At 33.5% G+C, this 16,833-nt stretch overlaps 1 protein-coding gene across 1 annotated transcript; it reads left to right on the forward strand.

Moving 5' to 3' along the window:
• Positions 1–126: 126 nt before the first annotated feature.
• LOC149799851 (thioredoxin reductase-like selenoprotein T homolog CG3887) lies at positions 127–14,322 on the forward strand. The gene is made up of 5 exons (XM_089959281.1): positions 127–320; positions 5,443–5,680; positions 9,631–9,718; positions 12,220–12,339; positions 13,163–14,322. Exons 1-4 carry the CDS (start codon positions 127–129, stop codon positions 12,315–12,317), a joined length of 618 nt encoding a protein of 205 aa, XP_089815407.1. The 3' UTR covers positions 12,318–12,339; positions 13,163–14,322.
• The last annotated feature ends 2,511 nt before the right edge of the window (positions 14,323–16,833 follow it).

Below are 16,833 nucleotides of genomic sequence, written 5' to 3' on the forward strand. Positions count from 1 at the left end.
CAGATATAACATAATTACATAATTTTCAAAATTTATGTATTTATATTTGTATTTTTTGTTGAACTTGTAATTTTTAAAAATAGAATTATATTATATTCGTTCCACATGGAACTAGTTCCTTGAAACATGTCAACCAAGAAGCAGGTGATCAAAAAGATGGCGGACGGGACAGGTTGGTCAATAATCGCCGTATTTGCTGGCCTTTTGTTTTTAACATGGAGAGATATGTCGTTTACAGAACCGTCGACTCAAGTTCATAAAGATATTAGAGTTCCAAAATTTGCAAATTTGGCAGTACCAACCTTAAAATTTTTGTACTGGTAAGTTCACCCTATCCAATGTTCTAGAAAGTGGGTGATGTTTTTTAATGCTTTTTTTTCCTGAATAACATTACCACGATTGTCACTAGGATTTCAGATTTTGTTGTCCAGGACTCGTAAGCTGAAAAAGAATTGTAGTCTCCATCTTCTTTTGACTATGCTTGCATAAACATGGGTTCAGGGTCAGAACGGACCGCTACGAAAAAGGCCCGATGGGCCGATCCAAAAAGGCCCATTTCTCAGTTTTCTGTATGCATTACTAATTACTACTATCATTTATACTATTAGAAATATATACGACATAAATATCAAATCCTTACTTTTTATTGTGAAACATCATTAAATGCTGTGCAGTAATGTATCATTGCACAATATGTTCATACGTGAGTGATTATGTAATTAATTGCTAGGCCTACACGCTACTGCGTTTTCTTTGTGAAATGAACAAAGAAGAAAATAATGCAAGATACTGAATTTGAGAAAGTTCAAATTAGGTAAATTACTAATTGTGAAAGAAAAACACAAGGAAAGTGAATAAATAATGTCTTTTTTTATGACATATGACTATTTTGGAGATAAAGATTACCACTGGAGATACTGGTTTCAAAATAACATCTGATATATATATAAAGTTTAAAGATAATCACCAGTCTTAGTAATAAGTACAAAAAACTATTAAAATCTTATGTCACATCAAGCTCAATTGAGATGGGAGTCATGGGAAAGAGTTGGATGACATATACCTGTTTTGATGTCTGATTTGTGGTTATCAGAGTTTCCTGACATATTAAATATTTCTGAGACAAAACAGGTCAAGGAAATGTGAAAGGTAAAATCTGATTGCTGATTATTTCCTGATTCTGGTACATACTGCAAACTCTTTCATTTGCACAGGTCTGCTGTTTTGCTATCAGTAGTTTACTTGAATCTTGGTGTTAATCCTCACTGTCCACTGCCTCATTTTTTGCTGCTTAATGCTTTAGCAATATATGTAACAAAAAATGTTGGTGATTAAGAAGTGAATAGATATGGTATTGCAGAAAAGTTGTAATTATTGCGATAATGAAAACAGAATAAGGAAGTGTTGAAAAAAATGGGAAAATGATTTTGACCTCCACTTGCTAATAATGCTTTGAAAACTGTAAACTGCAAGTATAGTTTGAAAAAAGAAAAGAAAAAAGGATTAGAGGGCTCATACAATAATAAGGATGCATAAATATTGAAATTGTATTATTATTATTATTATTATTATTATTTACATCACTGGACACTCTTCTTTTCAGTGCTGGTCCTTTCCTTTTTGACTGTTACTGGCCTTTCTGGACCAGGCCTTTTCCATACTGGTCCTTTCTGACCTGACAGCTAAACATACAGCATACAGTAGCATCGACCTACCATGGTTCATGCCCATAATGGGGGTTGTAACATTTATAATATTGCTTGAAACTATTAAAATCATCATAAAAAGTGCCCAACAAAATCTGCTATAAATATAATCATTGTTTAAAAAATGTTTATACATGCTCTAGATTCTTTGCAGGCTACAGTTTTTCCAAATGTGTCAAATTTGTCTATTTCTGGAATTATCTGGCCTCCAGTTATAAACACTTAGGCATTTACTTGCCTTTTCAGAAATATACTCCTGTCATAGTATTCCATTTCATTATTTTACAAAACAATTTGTTACTTTAGCAAAGTTTGGGCAAGAAATGACAATGATATTGTCATTTCTTGTACTCTTCTTGACATATAGTTAAATATCAAGATTCTCTTAAAAGATAATATTTACTGTTGAGGTAAAATTATTATTTATTAATAAAAATCATAATACATTGATTTAAATAAGCAAAAATATACTGGGTGATGATTTAATTTTGAAAGATAACAAAAGTATGTGTTTCATGTAAATTTCCCCAAATTATAATAGCAAAGAACCACCTTAGAACATTAATAATCACAAATCTACATAACACTTTATAACACTGTACATTACTCTAAACCAAAGGTCTCAAACTCAACCACCCTGTGGGCTGCACAACCATTATCAGTCATGACATCTTGTGACACCACTCATTTTATGGCCACAGGATAGGGCTTGGTGGGTCACATGTGGCCTGTGGCCTGAGTATTTGAGTCCTCTGCTCTAAACTATTACTGATGCAGTTTTTAGCTATATATCACGCTGCTACCAACTGTTAAGTAGTATGCTAGATACCTATTATAGAAAGAAGTTGTGGGGTTTTATGAAGACTTACTGGTTGTAAATTTTTTTGTAAAATTGAGTTTTTTTTCAGGACAGGGGTCTTTGTTTCATTTCATAACTGATAATGATAGGATTTTTGACAAATTGTTTTGTCTGTGATTTGATGTGTATGAGTGTAAGTAAATGTTGTGGTTGTGACATCAGTGAGATGCATTCTCTCAAGAACTGGAAGTTTATGAAACTTTTGTCAAACTATTATTGCATCAAAATAGGATGTACAATGATTCATCTGTGGTTCATTCCCCTGAAACAGATGCCACATGATGCAAGATTTGCATTATACAATTAGACAAAGACGTATAAATTGGCCATTTATGATAACCCTGTATTTATTAACATTTGCATCTGTAATATGTTTCATATATTTCAGTCGCATATTAATTGCAATATCAGACTTTTAAATAAGAAAAAAATATGTGTTTCCAGCTTCCCTGTTTTTCATTGCTGACCCTGGTACATTTGGTCTCTCAGGGTAAAAGAAAAATATGAAAAAATGTCAGAAATCGATTTTTGCATTTAATTGACCCAGTTTAACCCAGTACTTGAAGCACTTGGTACATCGTATATACTAATCATTATAATATATGTACCAGGTAATGTTTTTTTTTTTCTTTCAAGCTTTTGATAAAGTTAAAATATGAATTAAAGATATTTTTGAATTTTTTCCATGTTATTTCATAACAAAGATTTTTTTTCTGTGTATTCAAATATTCCAATAAAAATTTACATTATCGTTTTCCAATAGATTAATTTTTCCTAAGAGATAAGAAGTGCATGTTGTAGTAATCAAGGTTTTGCATTGCCATTGGTGTCACAATAATGCCCTAGATTTCCTGCTAATAAAAAGGTAAAGAAAACAACATGTGACGAGTGACCCTAACTTGAACAGCTAACACTCCAGGGTCACAAACTTGTGGCAAAATATAGCATTAGTTAAATTGGACATTTCCACTGTGTTTTCTTTCAACTGCATTGTAGTATTCAAATTTGATTTAGCAGTACATTTCCTAATCAGCACTTAGAGTCACTGTCAACGAAAGGTTTTGTCCTTGTTCCTGATACCAGGATCTTGAAACAAGCATGAAGTCATAGCACGTAAGTCAAGGATGTACACAAAGTTGGGACAGTCAATGATAGTGTTTTCTCCAGCATTTCAGAGAAAATGTGCCCAAAATCATCAGAGTTTCCTGTTACCTTTCACACCTTTTTTAAATACATGTACTTGGATAGTTAACTTGAATTAGAGTCAGGTCCTCTCTCACCATTGGGGCAACCAGGACACTTTGAATATATCATGATATGTTTTGGTTGATATCTGTATATTCTTACTTATATTACATTTGTAAGAGTCAGTGAAACTGTAGTTTCATACCCATTATTTTAATTTTACTGGTCATAGCGGTTTGTATCTTGCATGTTGCATAGAGTAATACATTGTTAATGTAAAGACTTGATTTTCCCTATGTGTGCATGTATGTTAGGCTTGCACTTAATTAAAAAAGTTGGCATGTTTGTAAGAAGGTTTGGCATGAAATTTGTACTGCTCCGGTGGCCTAGTGGGTGGAGCACCTGCTTTGGATGCGGGAGGTCATGGGTTCGAACCTCGACAAAGTCGTACCAAAGACTTCTAAAAATGGTACTAACAACTGCCTCGCTAGGCATTCAGCATTAAGAGGTTAGTGTTAGGACTGGTCGGCCTGGTGTCAGGATAATGTGACTGGGTGAGACATTATGATACATGTCTGTGGCATGATGCCCCCATGCTAGACATCACTTTAAACTGCCACACTGCAGACATCGTAGCGATATGACTGGAAAGTTGTTAAAGCTATGTTAAAAATCTAAATCACACAAACACACACTGCACATGCCAACAATACCCCACCCACCTCTCATAGTTAAGAATTGTGAACTATTAATGGCATGTTCAGTTGAAATAAGTCTATTCTTAAGACAAAATGAACTTTTTAATAATTATAGTTACTTTTAAATGAAAAAATTATATGTTTTGAAGTTACTTGTAGCTCTCATTCTACTTACACATTTGTTTCTCACAAATATAGTCCCCCACTGGAAAGGCCTCCCTTCTTATATAGCCACTTTCCGGGTGCAGATGGAGTGGCTATATAAGATGAAGACCACTGCACTTGACTGTGCTTAGAAAAAAAGCAAGAAAGATAACATTTGCATTGTTGTACTTCATGTTATGTGGATTTGAGTATAGATCAGAGTGGGAGATTTGAATTGCCACCACCATGAGAATTAAAGATTTCTTTGATCTAGGAGACCCAGCATTGACCTCCATAGGGTTTGGAATCCAACATTAAATCAGAGTAATTAAGACCAACTTGACAGAACTTTTTGAATAATGTTGATTTTACTGCTGTTCTAAACTTTTCAAACATATTTCCAAGTTTACATTACTGTTATGTGAGATTCAGTTATATTTATCTAAAAATTAGGGAAGAAAAGATAAGAAAAAAGAAAGATATGCAACTGAGGTTTAGATTGGCAGGTCTGGAACATGTCTGAAAGTAATAGGTAGAATATTTATCTTCTCATATATAACACATTGAGAACTTGTTACATTTATTTAATAACCTGACACAGATCTTAAATGGGGAAAACACTGATTGATTTTAATGTAATACAGTAGAACTTTGAAAGGTTTTAGTGTTAGGGTCCAAACATTTGGTAGAGTATTTGGTAGTTTTTTTTGTTTACAGAGGTCACAGATATGAGAATGTTATACTGGGTCGAAGCTAGTCACTTAAGTGATGTTACATGTTTGATTGATTGGTGCTGGGTTGTCATCAGATTTTTAATGTATATTTAATATGTTCTGCACTTTTTTTGCAGCTATTCCTGAGGATACAAAAAAGTGTTTGAGCAGTATTCTTTCGAAATCCGTCAGCGGTATCCACAGTTGACGATTGAGGGGGACAATTATCCACCACCTCTATCTCGACAGTACTGTGCTCAAGCACTAAGTATCCTTAAACTTTTGCTAATTGCCATGGTAGTCAGTGGCATAAATCCATTTCCACATTTGAACATGGAGACACCAAATATTTTCATGTGGGCCACACAGAACAAGGTGGGTAGAATTGTCCTAAAATGTAAAACTTATTGCTTTCAGATGTCTGTATCATAGAGCTTACATTTTTGTGCAGTTTTTTTAATACATTTTAATGTTTTTTACTGGGCTCATTATAGTCTGTGTTACTGTGAACAATTTTTTAAATATTTTACAAGGTATTTTCAGTCATAAATGTTCTCTGTCATATTTCTCTTGTTGCATTTTGAACAGTATGTTGAATTGAATCTTTAATTCTTACTGTTTTACACTGCATTAATTAGGTTTCTATAACACAGTCCAAACTGAACACAATTTTTGGGTGAAGTGACTTATCTCCAGTGCTCCAGGTTGGGACTACAATGATTGTATTTGCAATCAAAAATTCAGAATTGGCAAATGAAAATTATGAAATGGTCACCCTCTGGTGACATTCACAGTCATAATGCAGTAACTAGAAAATTGCATAACACTTTATAAATATGTACCACATTTTATATTAAAACATTTTGCAGATACAATAATTTAATTTGCAACATGATCCTTTTTTACATTGTGAGATAGATGCTTCCAGCATTTAATTATCATTACAGGCTTATAGGCAATTCATACATTGAATTACCATTCTTATATTTGGCTAGTTAGGCTTATAGTCAGTTCGTACATTGAATTACCATTGTTTAATTTGGCTATCTTGGCTCTTTTGCCAGTTGTTGCATTGGATTACCATCTTTACATCTAGCTAATTAGGCTTATAGCCAGTTGTTACACTGGATTACCATCTTTACATCTGGCTAATTAGGCTTATAGCCAGTTGTTACACTGGATTACCATCTTTACATCTGGCTAATTAGGCTTATAGCCAGTTGTTACACTGGATTACCATCTTTACATCTGGCTAATTAGGCTTATAGCCAGTTGTTACACTGGATTACCATCTTTACATCTGGCTAATTAGGCTTATAGCCAATTGTTACACTGGGTTGCCATCTTTACATCTGGATAATTAGGCTTATAGCCAATTGTTACACAGAGTTAACAGATTTACATATGACTATCTAGGATTACATGATAGAAGGATTAGCTATCCAGAGAGCTTAAAGGCTCTACTATATTAAATTCACTTTTTGTTTAGAAAGGAAAAACTTTTAAAAATATAAGTGTCAGAGATAGAGATGTCAAAATTTTGGGTAATTTCTACCGGGTACCTGTCAGTCCTAACGATCAGGTACCCGATCAAAGGAAAATTGTATTAAATGTGAACCTGGACTGCTTTGTTGTATGTTCACACGTGCCAACTCCCAAGAGAGGTATTAGCGTAATTATTGCATCAGCAGTCTGAAACTAAAGCTAATATTTACTAAGCATTTTGAACAGAATCTTGTGACACATTTTCAGCTTCATTTCCATGATTAAACATGTTTTAATTTATATATATATTTGCAGTATGATTTTCTGGGGAGGGGTCACATGACCCCCCCATGACCTATGCTGTGGGCACCCATGGTCAGGATAATGTGACTGGGTGGGACATCATGCTATATGTCTTCGGCATAATGCAGGGATCGTCCTGGGCTTCGCCAATGTCGCAAATTGCAATTTTTTTTCCTTATTGGCGACAAAAATATCCCATCTGGCGATTTTTTTGGCGACATATTTTTTGGTTATTTAATTTGTACATACAATCATGGATTTGGACTGGATAAATTAAAAGCGAGAACGAAAAGGAGGCCACAAACCTGACTAAGCAATGCATTGGAATCAATCTGTTACACAAACGATCCTTTGTTCTTATTGACAACCCCATCTTTACAGTGCATTGTTACATCATAATCTGCTTATGCTGACATCCGGGCTGAGTACTGTATGCTGTGATAAAGTCAATCATGCTACCACACTATACCTACAACTGACCGACTTCTGAAGATGCGAATAGAACAGATACAATTAAATTGTATGGCTAATCCTTCTGTGTTTTTTTTTTATACATATACCAATACAATAGTTTTGCTAAACCTTCATAGAAAACTTATAACCTTTGAAGTACCGACTGTGTATAAATACAAAGCAAATGGAAAAAATCTCAATCACACTTATATCTGTCGCCAGTGCAGCATTTTACTCATTGATCTTTTCCTTTTGCCATCAATTCCATGTTACGGCTGCAGAGACTTAAACTCCGCAACAAGAAATAGCAAAACAAAAAACACAAACAGTTTTGCATAATTAATAATAATTATTTATTTCTCAAAATACAGGAGTGAAAGAATCCCTAAATTGGGTGTGAATTTATGCTTATATATACGGTCCAATATTGCCAGGTGTTGACTCGTGTAAGTTTCATTCGTGGGAATGGAGATCCTATTTTGCTTGTCAAGAAAATTTATACCGCATTCAGTGATCATTCTTGGGATTTAGGAAGCAATTCACTACAAGCTTTGGGATGCTAGCCGGGGGAGGGGCTGCTGAGAGACTACTGGTGTCACCTGTCAGCACTGTAGACTGAATGTGGATTCAGTAAGATGAACCTCATAAAAACTGACATCAGAAATAAGCTCTGCATCTCATCTCTCAAGAATTTAATGAGAATCAACATGTACAGATGTGAAAAATTAGACTTTGAAACTGCATTCAACAAGTGGGCAACTCTAAAATCGTGACAGATCTTCATGTAACAGTTTGTAACATTTTGTTAATGCTTGTTGTAATTAAAGTATTAACTAACCCATCTTTTGTAATTTTCATTGCCTGTTACATTAATAGACTAAATTAACACTTGGAAAAATGTACACTACTTGTTTTGGCGACACTTTTTGAAAATTGGCGACAATATATTGAGGTTGGCGATTTTTTTGGCGACAGCTTTTTAAAAGCCAGGACCATCCCTGATAATGCCCCAGTGTTAGACATCACTATAAATTCCGCACTGCAGACATCATAGCGATATGACTGAAAATTGTTAAAACATAATAAAAATCCAAATCATGCACGCACACATACTCCTCGCAAAAATATAAGTTCTTAATTGAAAACCTTCACATAAGTTTGTGTATAGCTTACATTTTGGTAGGAAAGAAGACCATTCACTGTGACTGGAAAAAGAAAAATGGTTTAAGTTCTAGATCACATACCTTTATCACAGATTGTGGAGGGCTTGCACTTAAAATAAGGTAGAGGAATATTAATTTTGGAGTCAAAAAGTTGAATGTCAGGGTCTCTTATTCAAAGAAAAATGGGTTGTGTGCAAAAACTTAAGTTTATGTAAGGAAGGAACTTACAGATTCTGGGTCTAAAGACCAAATATCAAGTTATTGTAAGGCTATTAAGAAAGTAGTGATTTCTGCACAGCACATTTTGTTCAAGACCACATACCTTAATGAAAGTTGCCACACGAGTTGGTATTGTACTCAGAATACAAAGCACTATGGCAGAAAGGGGGTAAAAGCACCAGCCCTAGAAAAGACAGCCACCTTTCTTCTGCAGCATTTGTGGGAAAAATGATAGAAATTAAGCAAGTCAGAGCAACAGTTTTTCAGTCATATCGCTATGGTGTCTGCATTGTGACAGTTTATAGTGATTAATAGCACTGGAGCATCATGCCGCAGACATGTAACATGATGTCCCACCCACTCATATTATCCTGACACCAGGCCGACCAGTCCTAACACTAACCTGTTAATGCTGAGCGCCAGGCGAGACAGATGTTAGTACCATTTTTGTGAGTCTTTGGTATGACTCGAACGGGGGCCGAACCTATGACCTCCTGCATCCAAGGCGGACGCTCTAACCATTAGGCCACTGGAGCAGTCAACAACAATTTTGTAAGAGTCATCCTCTAGCATTTACCCATCCATATGCAATTTTTATATGTTAGTGATATTTTTTGACTAAATTTTTTTCAGAGCTTGTGTATATGATGAAATAATTAGCACCAATTGATGATGATGCGATTTCTTTCTGTTGTTTTTCAGATCTATGCATGTTTGATGATTTTCTTTATAAGCAATGCTATAGAGGGACAATTGATCTCAACAGGAGCATTTGAAATAAGTTTGAATGGTGAGTTTGTGACTTTTGCAGATATGTATTACTTCTGTTGATTATACAGTGTTAGATTCTTTTGTCATCTTTTAATAAATCACAGAACTTTAGGTAATAATTAGAATTATTGTCATCTTTGAGTAGCATTTTTTTAAAAATTCAGTAGAAGATGTCATTGATGGCTTCTGTTCAAGAACATTATTTTGAATTGATTTATTACCTAACTGAACATAAAACTCAACTGTAGTTTATCAGAGTGAAGTTAATAGAGTATCATGGTAAATCGGGATGGTAGCATACATAGATATTGAAGAGTAGTATATTGTTATATAATATTAATTTATTTTACCTATGTACAGTGTGACCCCACTATAGCACGCTTCATTATAAAACAAATTCGGATATAACATAGATGTGACGTGACTCATGAAATTTCATTTACATGTACTTTTCTCATACACAAAAGATTTCTTTCTTTCTTAAAAGTACGAAAAGTAACGTGTTTAAAATTTTATTATCATTTTGGGGAAGAGATCATGTATCGGTTCTAATGTAAGACGATAATGGCATGGCTCCTGCAAATTCATATACATGCATTTTTCTCGTACTCCCCCGAAAAGTTTTTCTTCTTAAATGTACAAAAAAATGACGTGTAAAAAGTTTATTCATGGATCATGCTGGGCTTAGCCAATGTCACAAATTACGATTTATATTCCTTACTGGTTACAAAATATACAATCTGGTGATTGTTTTCCCCGACATCATTTACTGTTTAAAGTTGTATATACAACCTTGGGTTTTGAGTGAATAAATTCAGTGGCATCATGAAAAGAGACCGCAAACAAGATGTAACATACACTGGAATTTATTATCTATTGTTAGATAAACAAATTCTTTCTTTGTATTGACAAACCATCTTAATACTACATTGTTATATCTTAATCCACTTATTCTGACATATGGCCTGAGTAATGTATGCTGTGATATATTGGCATTTTTAAAAAAAAAAAACATTTCTGGTAGTGGAGATCAACCGAATGTGACCCAATCTTATAATAAATCTTTCCGATGAATTAGCATCATATTATCAGCAGCTGAGTAGTAGTTGTTACATTTATTTTGACTGGCCACTGTATGTGGATAGTAAGTAAAATTCCTCTTCTTTTTCACTCATAGAATTAAATCCTTCAGAACACTCATATTTTCGGTAGAAATCCCTGTCAGAACAGAACACGTGTATTCATCTGTTGGCCTTTTTTTTTTAATTTTCTGATGCATGTATGGAAGGCAGCCACCAGAAGTGTCACAAAAAAAAACAAACAATGGAGATCTACTTGTTGGTCTGTCTGTGCTGCCAGGACAAAATATAATCAACCAATTTTGAAGGCAGGAAAAGTAACTGTTAAATCACCCAAATAATATCAAATTCCTTTTGTTTTTAAAATGTACCCAGAAAAAAAAATAGTTTTGCTGAACTTCAAGAAAACTGATCACCTTTGAAACACTGATCGTTTTGTATAAATACAAAGCAAATAAAAATATATCAGTCTCTATCAATGTTTTTTAATTATTTGATGTTGCCACAATAAGAAACATCTGTTTGGTCCTCGAAAGTTGTCCTTTAGCGGTGACTTCAATAACACATGTGCCGCATTGAACTTATGTAATTTATCTGAATCCCATCTAAAACCATACTTGAATATAAAACATGATAATCTCTCCTTTACTCTAATTTTTATGTTTTATACTGACATTTTTTTAATAGAATATTTTAATAAAAATTTAATTAAATGCAGTGTGATTGACATCTTAGGCCTAAATTATATTTATTTATCTCTCATCAAGAATGATTATAAATCAAAACAAAACTCTTCCATTCAAGATCCTGTAATGGGTCTTTTACTAATTATTGAACGTTAATTCTTATTTTGTCAGGTTTAGATTGACTTTATTTGCCGGACCATCTATAGTTTTTTTCTTCTTCTGGAACCCAAAGTAGGCCCACACTTTTGATCATCATTTAAGATCTTCACTTTCACTTTTGCATGATATTTTTAAAGTGGGTCACAGTGAAATTATAGTTTAGAAATGGATAAAAGGTATAAATCAAACAAAACATTCTTATTTATTGTAGTCTGTACTATCATTTTTATAAAGGTGTTATTACATTTATATATTTTATGTTTATTCCAAGTCAGTAGTAATAATTCGTAAATTTATTGGTACCATAAGGAAAATCGATCATGAAAAAAGTCTTGCTCCATTAATCAATCAAATTGGTTGGACGAGTGATGCTCAAGTAACTTGATTAATTGGAACAGAACCAGATGCAAACCTTACCTAGGAGGCTCAGGATGTGGGATTAAGGTTAAAACAAGAATGTGGCAGGAATACACAGAAATCTATAGATAATCATGAAATTCAGAAGTCGTCTAACATGTGAACTTCTGTCTAAAGGAATGTTCTCTGCTTGAAATTGTAAAAATGTTAGTTAAAAGAACTGTATTCCATTTTGACAGATGTACCAGTTTGGTCCAAATTAGAAACTGGAAGAATTCCAAACCCAACAGAAATGTTTAGTATCATTGACAGCCACATGAGGTTTAATCCCAAATAGTCTTCAAATAAGTATTGTTAAGGTAAGTAAACAAAAAAATTCAAATTTACTTAAACAGGATAGTTTTAGCATGTTTAAGAAGGGTGTATCGACAGAGTAGTGATAATACTTGCTTCCACAGTCCCAGTGTCTGTTCATAGACTCTCAGAGATGTCAATCATTCCAGATTTTGCTGAGTTATTACTGATTTGGTGCCAATTCTGCATTTAGAACTGAATATATTTTGGAAAATCAAACATTTATGGTGTTCAATATTTGAACACGAGGTTTATATGTAAAAATAGGTTGTGACAAAAGTAATTTGGTAAAAAAAGCAATGTGTGTATAACAAGAAATGAGTCATTTAAACTGTGATATGGCTAAAATTGGTGCCAGAGATGAAAAGAAAAGAAAGATACCCATCTGAACATTTCAGATGCTTTTTTTCCACGAACAGTATTACAGGGTACTTTATGCTTCTCAGAAAATTAGTCTTAACTTTTTGGGAAAGTATTGCCTGCCATAAACATATTTTTGGGGTTGCATATCTGTATATTGTAAAGAAAATATCTATATAATGTTCCTTAAATAACTACGTAATTTTCATATATATGCCAAAGGTTCTTTATGTTCACCTTCTTTGATTTACTGTACTTAAGATGGCAGCCTTCTTTGATTTACTGTACTTAAGATGGCAGCCTTCTTTGATTTACTTTGGTTAAGATGGCAGCCTTCTTTGATTTACTGTACTTAAGATGGAAGGCATATGAAGTTATATATTGTGCAGACTTTGAAATTTTAACTAATTACCATTAATTGAAATTGAATTTATTTACGGTGTAATTTATACGGCATTTTTTTTTCAGGTGTCTTCACCCATTTAGAGTTATCTCTCTTGCTGCTATGATGGCTGACCTGATAATCAAATGGCTGATGAAGATTTGTACAGAAACCAGTTCACTGGCAATACAGATCGGATATATTCCATTTATTGTGATGGACTGTTGTCATGGCAACCAGAATGCATACCTTTATTTGGGGTCATCATCTTGCAGGGATGTTTCTGTTTTTTTTTAAATTTTCTTATGTCATGGTTATTCAGGATCATTATTTTCACAAATTATTTTATTGGAATATTAGTTTAAGATTTATGTTTGGTAATTTCACCAGACAGTCATTAGAGAATGGTGAGATTTACTTGTAGGAATCATATATAACAGTTGCATATATTCATTCATACATTTTTAAAGTCTGTGTACATATATGTTTAATGCATCTTGTATGTAATCTAAATAACGGGGGTCAATTTAGCTGCTGTCCCAAGAGCCCATATCCTTTGGGGTGGGGGGGGGGGTATAGTTAGTACTGTCAGCCACAAGGCAGTTTAAATGTCCTAAGTAATTATTTTTATTTCGTTGAGAGAGGCATTTGATTTCCATGTAAGCTGGTACTTCAGATCAATGGAAAATTAAGTCGAGTGCTACAATAAGGAATATATTTACAGAATTTTTTTTTTTTATCAAAGTAAAACTAAATATGGATGATACATATTGAGCATGAACCAGTACCATGATGTTAAATTGTAAAATTGTCCAAAATGGGGTTTACCATGCTTCACTATTTATTACCTTGCAGGCAATGATGATGAAGCAAGAGACATTCTGTTAAACCACCTTCTATACCTTTTAGATGAAACATCATAATCATAAACACATCCAGAGAGCATATCACATTTTATGGAAATGCTTTCAAAGTTCCCAAATCAGGGATGTAGTATCTTGTCCTTCAGTTTACTACACACACAGCACTCATGGATCAAGACATGGATTTTACTTTTAAATCTTGTGCATATTTATTTTTTTGAATTTAAAAGGATTGAAAATGTTGCATTGACAATTCCAAGTTTTAAAAAAAGTGGGGTTTATCCTTGAAAAAATTCTTCATTTTGTTTACAAACAACTCCATGAATATTGTACAAAACTGGTGGAATACAAAACATTAAAGATAAATAAAATATATCACTTTCTGAATTCTGACATTTTATTTTTTACAACATTAATAAAGTTAGAGAAAATTGTATGATGATACAGTAGTTACCAGATGGATTATTATTTTGTTGTGGCAAGCTAATTGTTTTTTTCTTCTCTTCTACATTTGTACAGTTTATGCAGTAATAAAGAAAGCAACATATGCAGAAAAAATTAATTGTAAAATTTGCTGTTGTACAGTTGCTCTCTGCCAGTGCCGGTAATGTCAAAAAAAATATAGCAGTGCAGCCGAGATCAGCTTATTGGTCCAATGCATTCCTTATGTATGATTTTCATGCATTAAAGAATATGGCCAATACAATGGAAAGCTATGTAGAGGCTGAAAGAATGATTGATACCTGTCCTGATAAAACTTAAAGGCTCTGGGGAGATCACAAATTTTATGATGTAACTCCATTTCGTATTGTACAAGTTTTAAAAAATATAACTTGTAATAAAGAGGAAATATTTAAGAATGGTCTGACATGTTTTTTGTCAAGTTAATATTTCTCAAAATGAACATAATTAGAAGAGTTAACACAAGAAAGATGGATCTGTGAAATTTAATAATTTTCTTTTGGGTGTATGCATCTGTTTTGCTGTAAGATATATATCTGGTTTAAATCTCATCAATATAGCAATTTCTTGAGACGAAAATGTTGAACACATGCTTTTTTAAAATTAGCTTAGTTAAAATACCATTTAAACACACAGGTGCTATGTGACTCTGGTCAGAATTAATGTTTACTACGGTTGTAATCTTTGTCAAATGTAATCTGTTAATCATATTGCTGGAAACTAGATTCTTTAGCAGATTGGTTCATACAGCCCCAGATATTTGTAACAAGTTTTATTAGTAGGTCTTGGGTAAATGACATAACCAATCAGAAAGTGTGTTATTTTTGTTTTCTTAGATTTAATAATTATATGCCTATATGTGTCATGTGGCACCAAATTTTGTGATATCTGTACATTTTATTTCTTGTTTTTATTGTTGTCAACCTATCGTAATTGCATGATTTCAAATTATTGGAATTCATCAAAATTTTATAATCAGTAAGGAAATCGTTTGTGTAAATTCCAAGCCCAATCAATGAGTGACCTATAGCACAGATTCCATGACCAGTAATTAAGGAGATCTATTTTATAAACTACTAAACCACTTGGTGAGAAGATATAATGTATAAATTAACCAACCAATCAGTGAGAAGGCATGTGGTGCAAATTCCAATACCAGTAAGAAAATCTGTTGAGTAAATTCCAAATCCAGTGTGGGGGGGGCGAGTGGTCTGAAGCGCTTTCCATTAATGGATCACTGCCATCTCACCTCCGTCTGCGTGGGTCCGAGTCTCAGATTCTGGCAATGTGGGTATGTGAGAAAGCTTGCCAGTAGCTTCTCGTGGGTCGGTGGTTCTTTCCGGGGTTTTCCCGAGTTCTTCCTCCACAATTAATACTGGCCGCCATGTATAGCCTATCGTGCTGAAAAATGGCATTAAACCCTACAACAACAACAACATCCAGTCTGTGAGGAGATCATTAGGAAAATTCCAGGACTATACAGCAAGAAGATCCATAGAGTAAATTAAAAGACCAATCAGTTGGAAGGTCTATAGTCTTTTCTATACACCAGTTATCAATGTTCATTATAGAGTGATTAATATTATATCACAGTTTCTTTGTCTGATATCATTCTTTATAGATAGTGACCTTTAGTGATATCAGTTATTCATAAATATATTCAGAAAAAGAACATGTTTTAAAAGATGCGTAAGGAACAAAACATTATCACCTGTAATACATTTGACAATTTGTCTGAAGTTTATCTGCTTTGTCTTGTGTTGCCTTTTCATATTAACTAAAGAGACACTGCTTATTTATAGTATTGCACTTATTATCCTGATTTTAGAAAATGTAACTTATTGGAATGAAAACAGGTGTCATCAGTTTTTAAATTTACTAATTGGTAGTATCAATTTCACATTTTTAGCAGCACTGGTCATAGACCAGAAGTGATTATCAGATGGTCTGTTGTCCAACTGTCCATTTGGTCATGTTTTAACCTATTGTCCTCTGCTGCTTGCAGGATTCAAATTTACACCATTCATTTGAAACCCTAGTAAGTCTAGGATGAAAATGGTGTTCTAATATGGTCACCACATTTTTCTTATTGAAAATTGTCATTAACAGATGGCCATTTCATTCAACATGGGGTTTTAACTAAAAGACTTGTTATGATGTCCAGAGTGAAAATGTTGCCAATCTAAAATGGCAGCCATCATTAACATCTTGTTATTTTGCTTGGCTGAGATCATGGGTCCCAGCAGTGTTAGATATATGTCAGTAATTAAATATATGTAAACAACTTTGTTTTTGCACTGTTTGCATACATTTGAGCTTATATTTAATGAATATTTATAAAACTGAGCTTAGAGATTAATAGTTTGAATTAAAAATGATAAGAAAAACAACACATTTAAAAATTTATGCATATAATTTGGTGTTCTCTTTTT

The sequence above is a fragment of the Sinohyriopsis cumingii genome, chromosome 5, assembly GCF_028554795.1.
Source record: "Sinohyriopsis cumingii isolate HCF-2022 chromosome 5, ASM2855479v2, whole genome shotgun sequence".
Lineage (NCBI taxonomy): Eukaryota > Metazoa > Mollusca > Bivalvia > Unionida > Unionidae > Sinohyriopsis > Sinohyriopsis cumingii.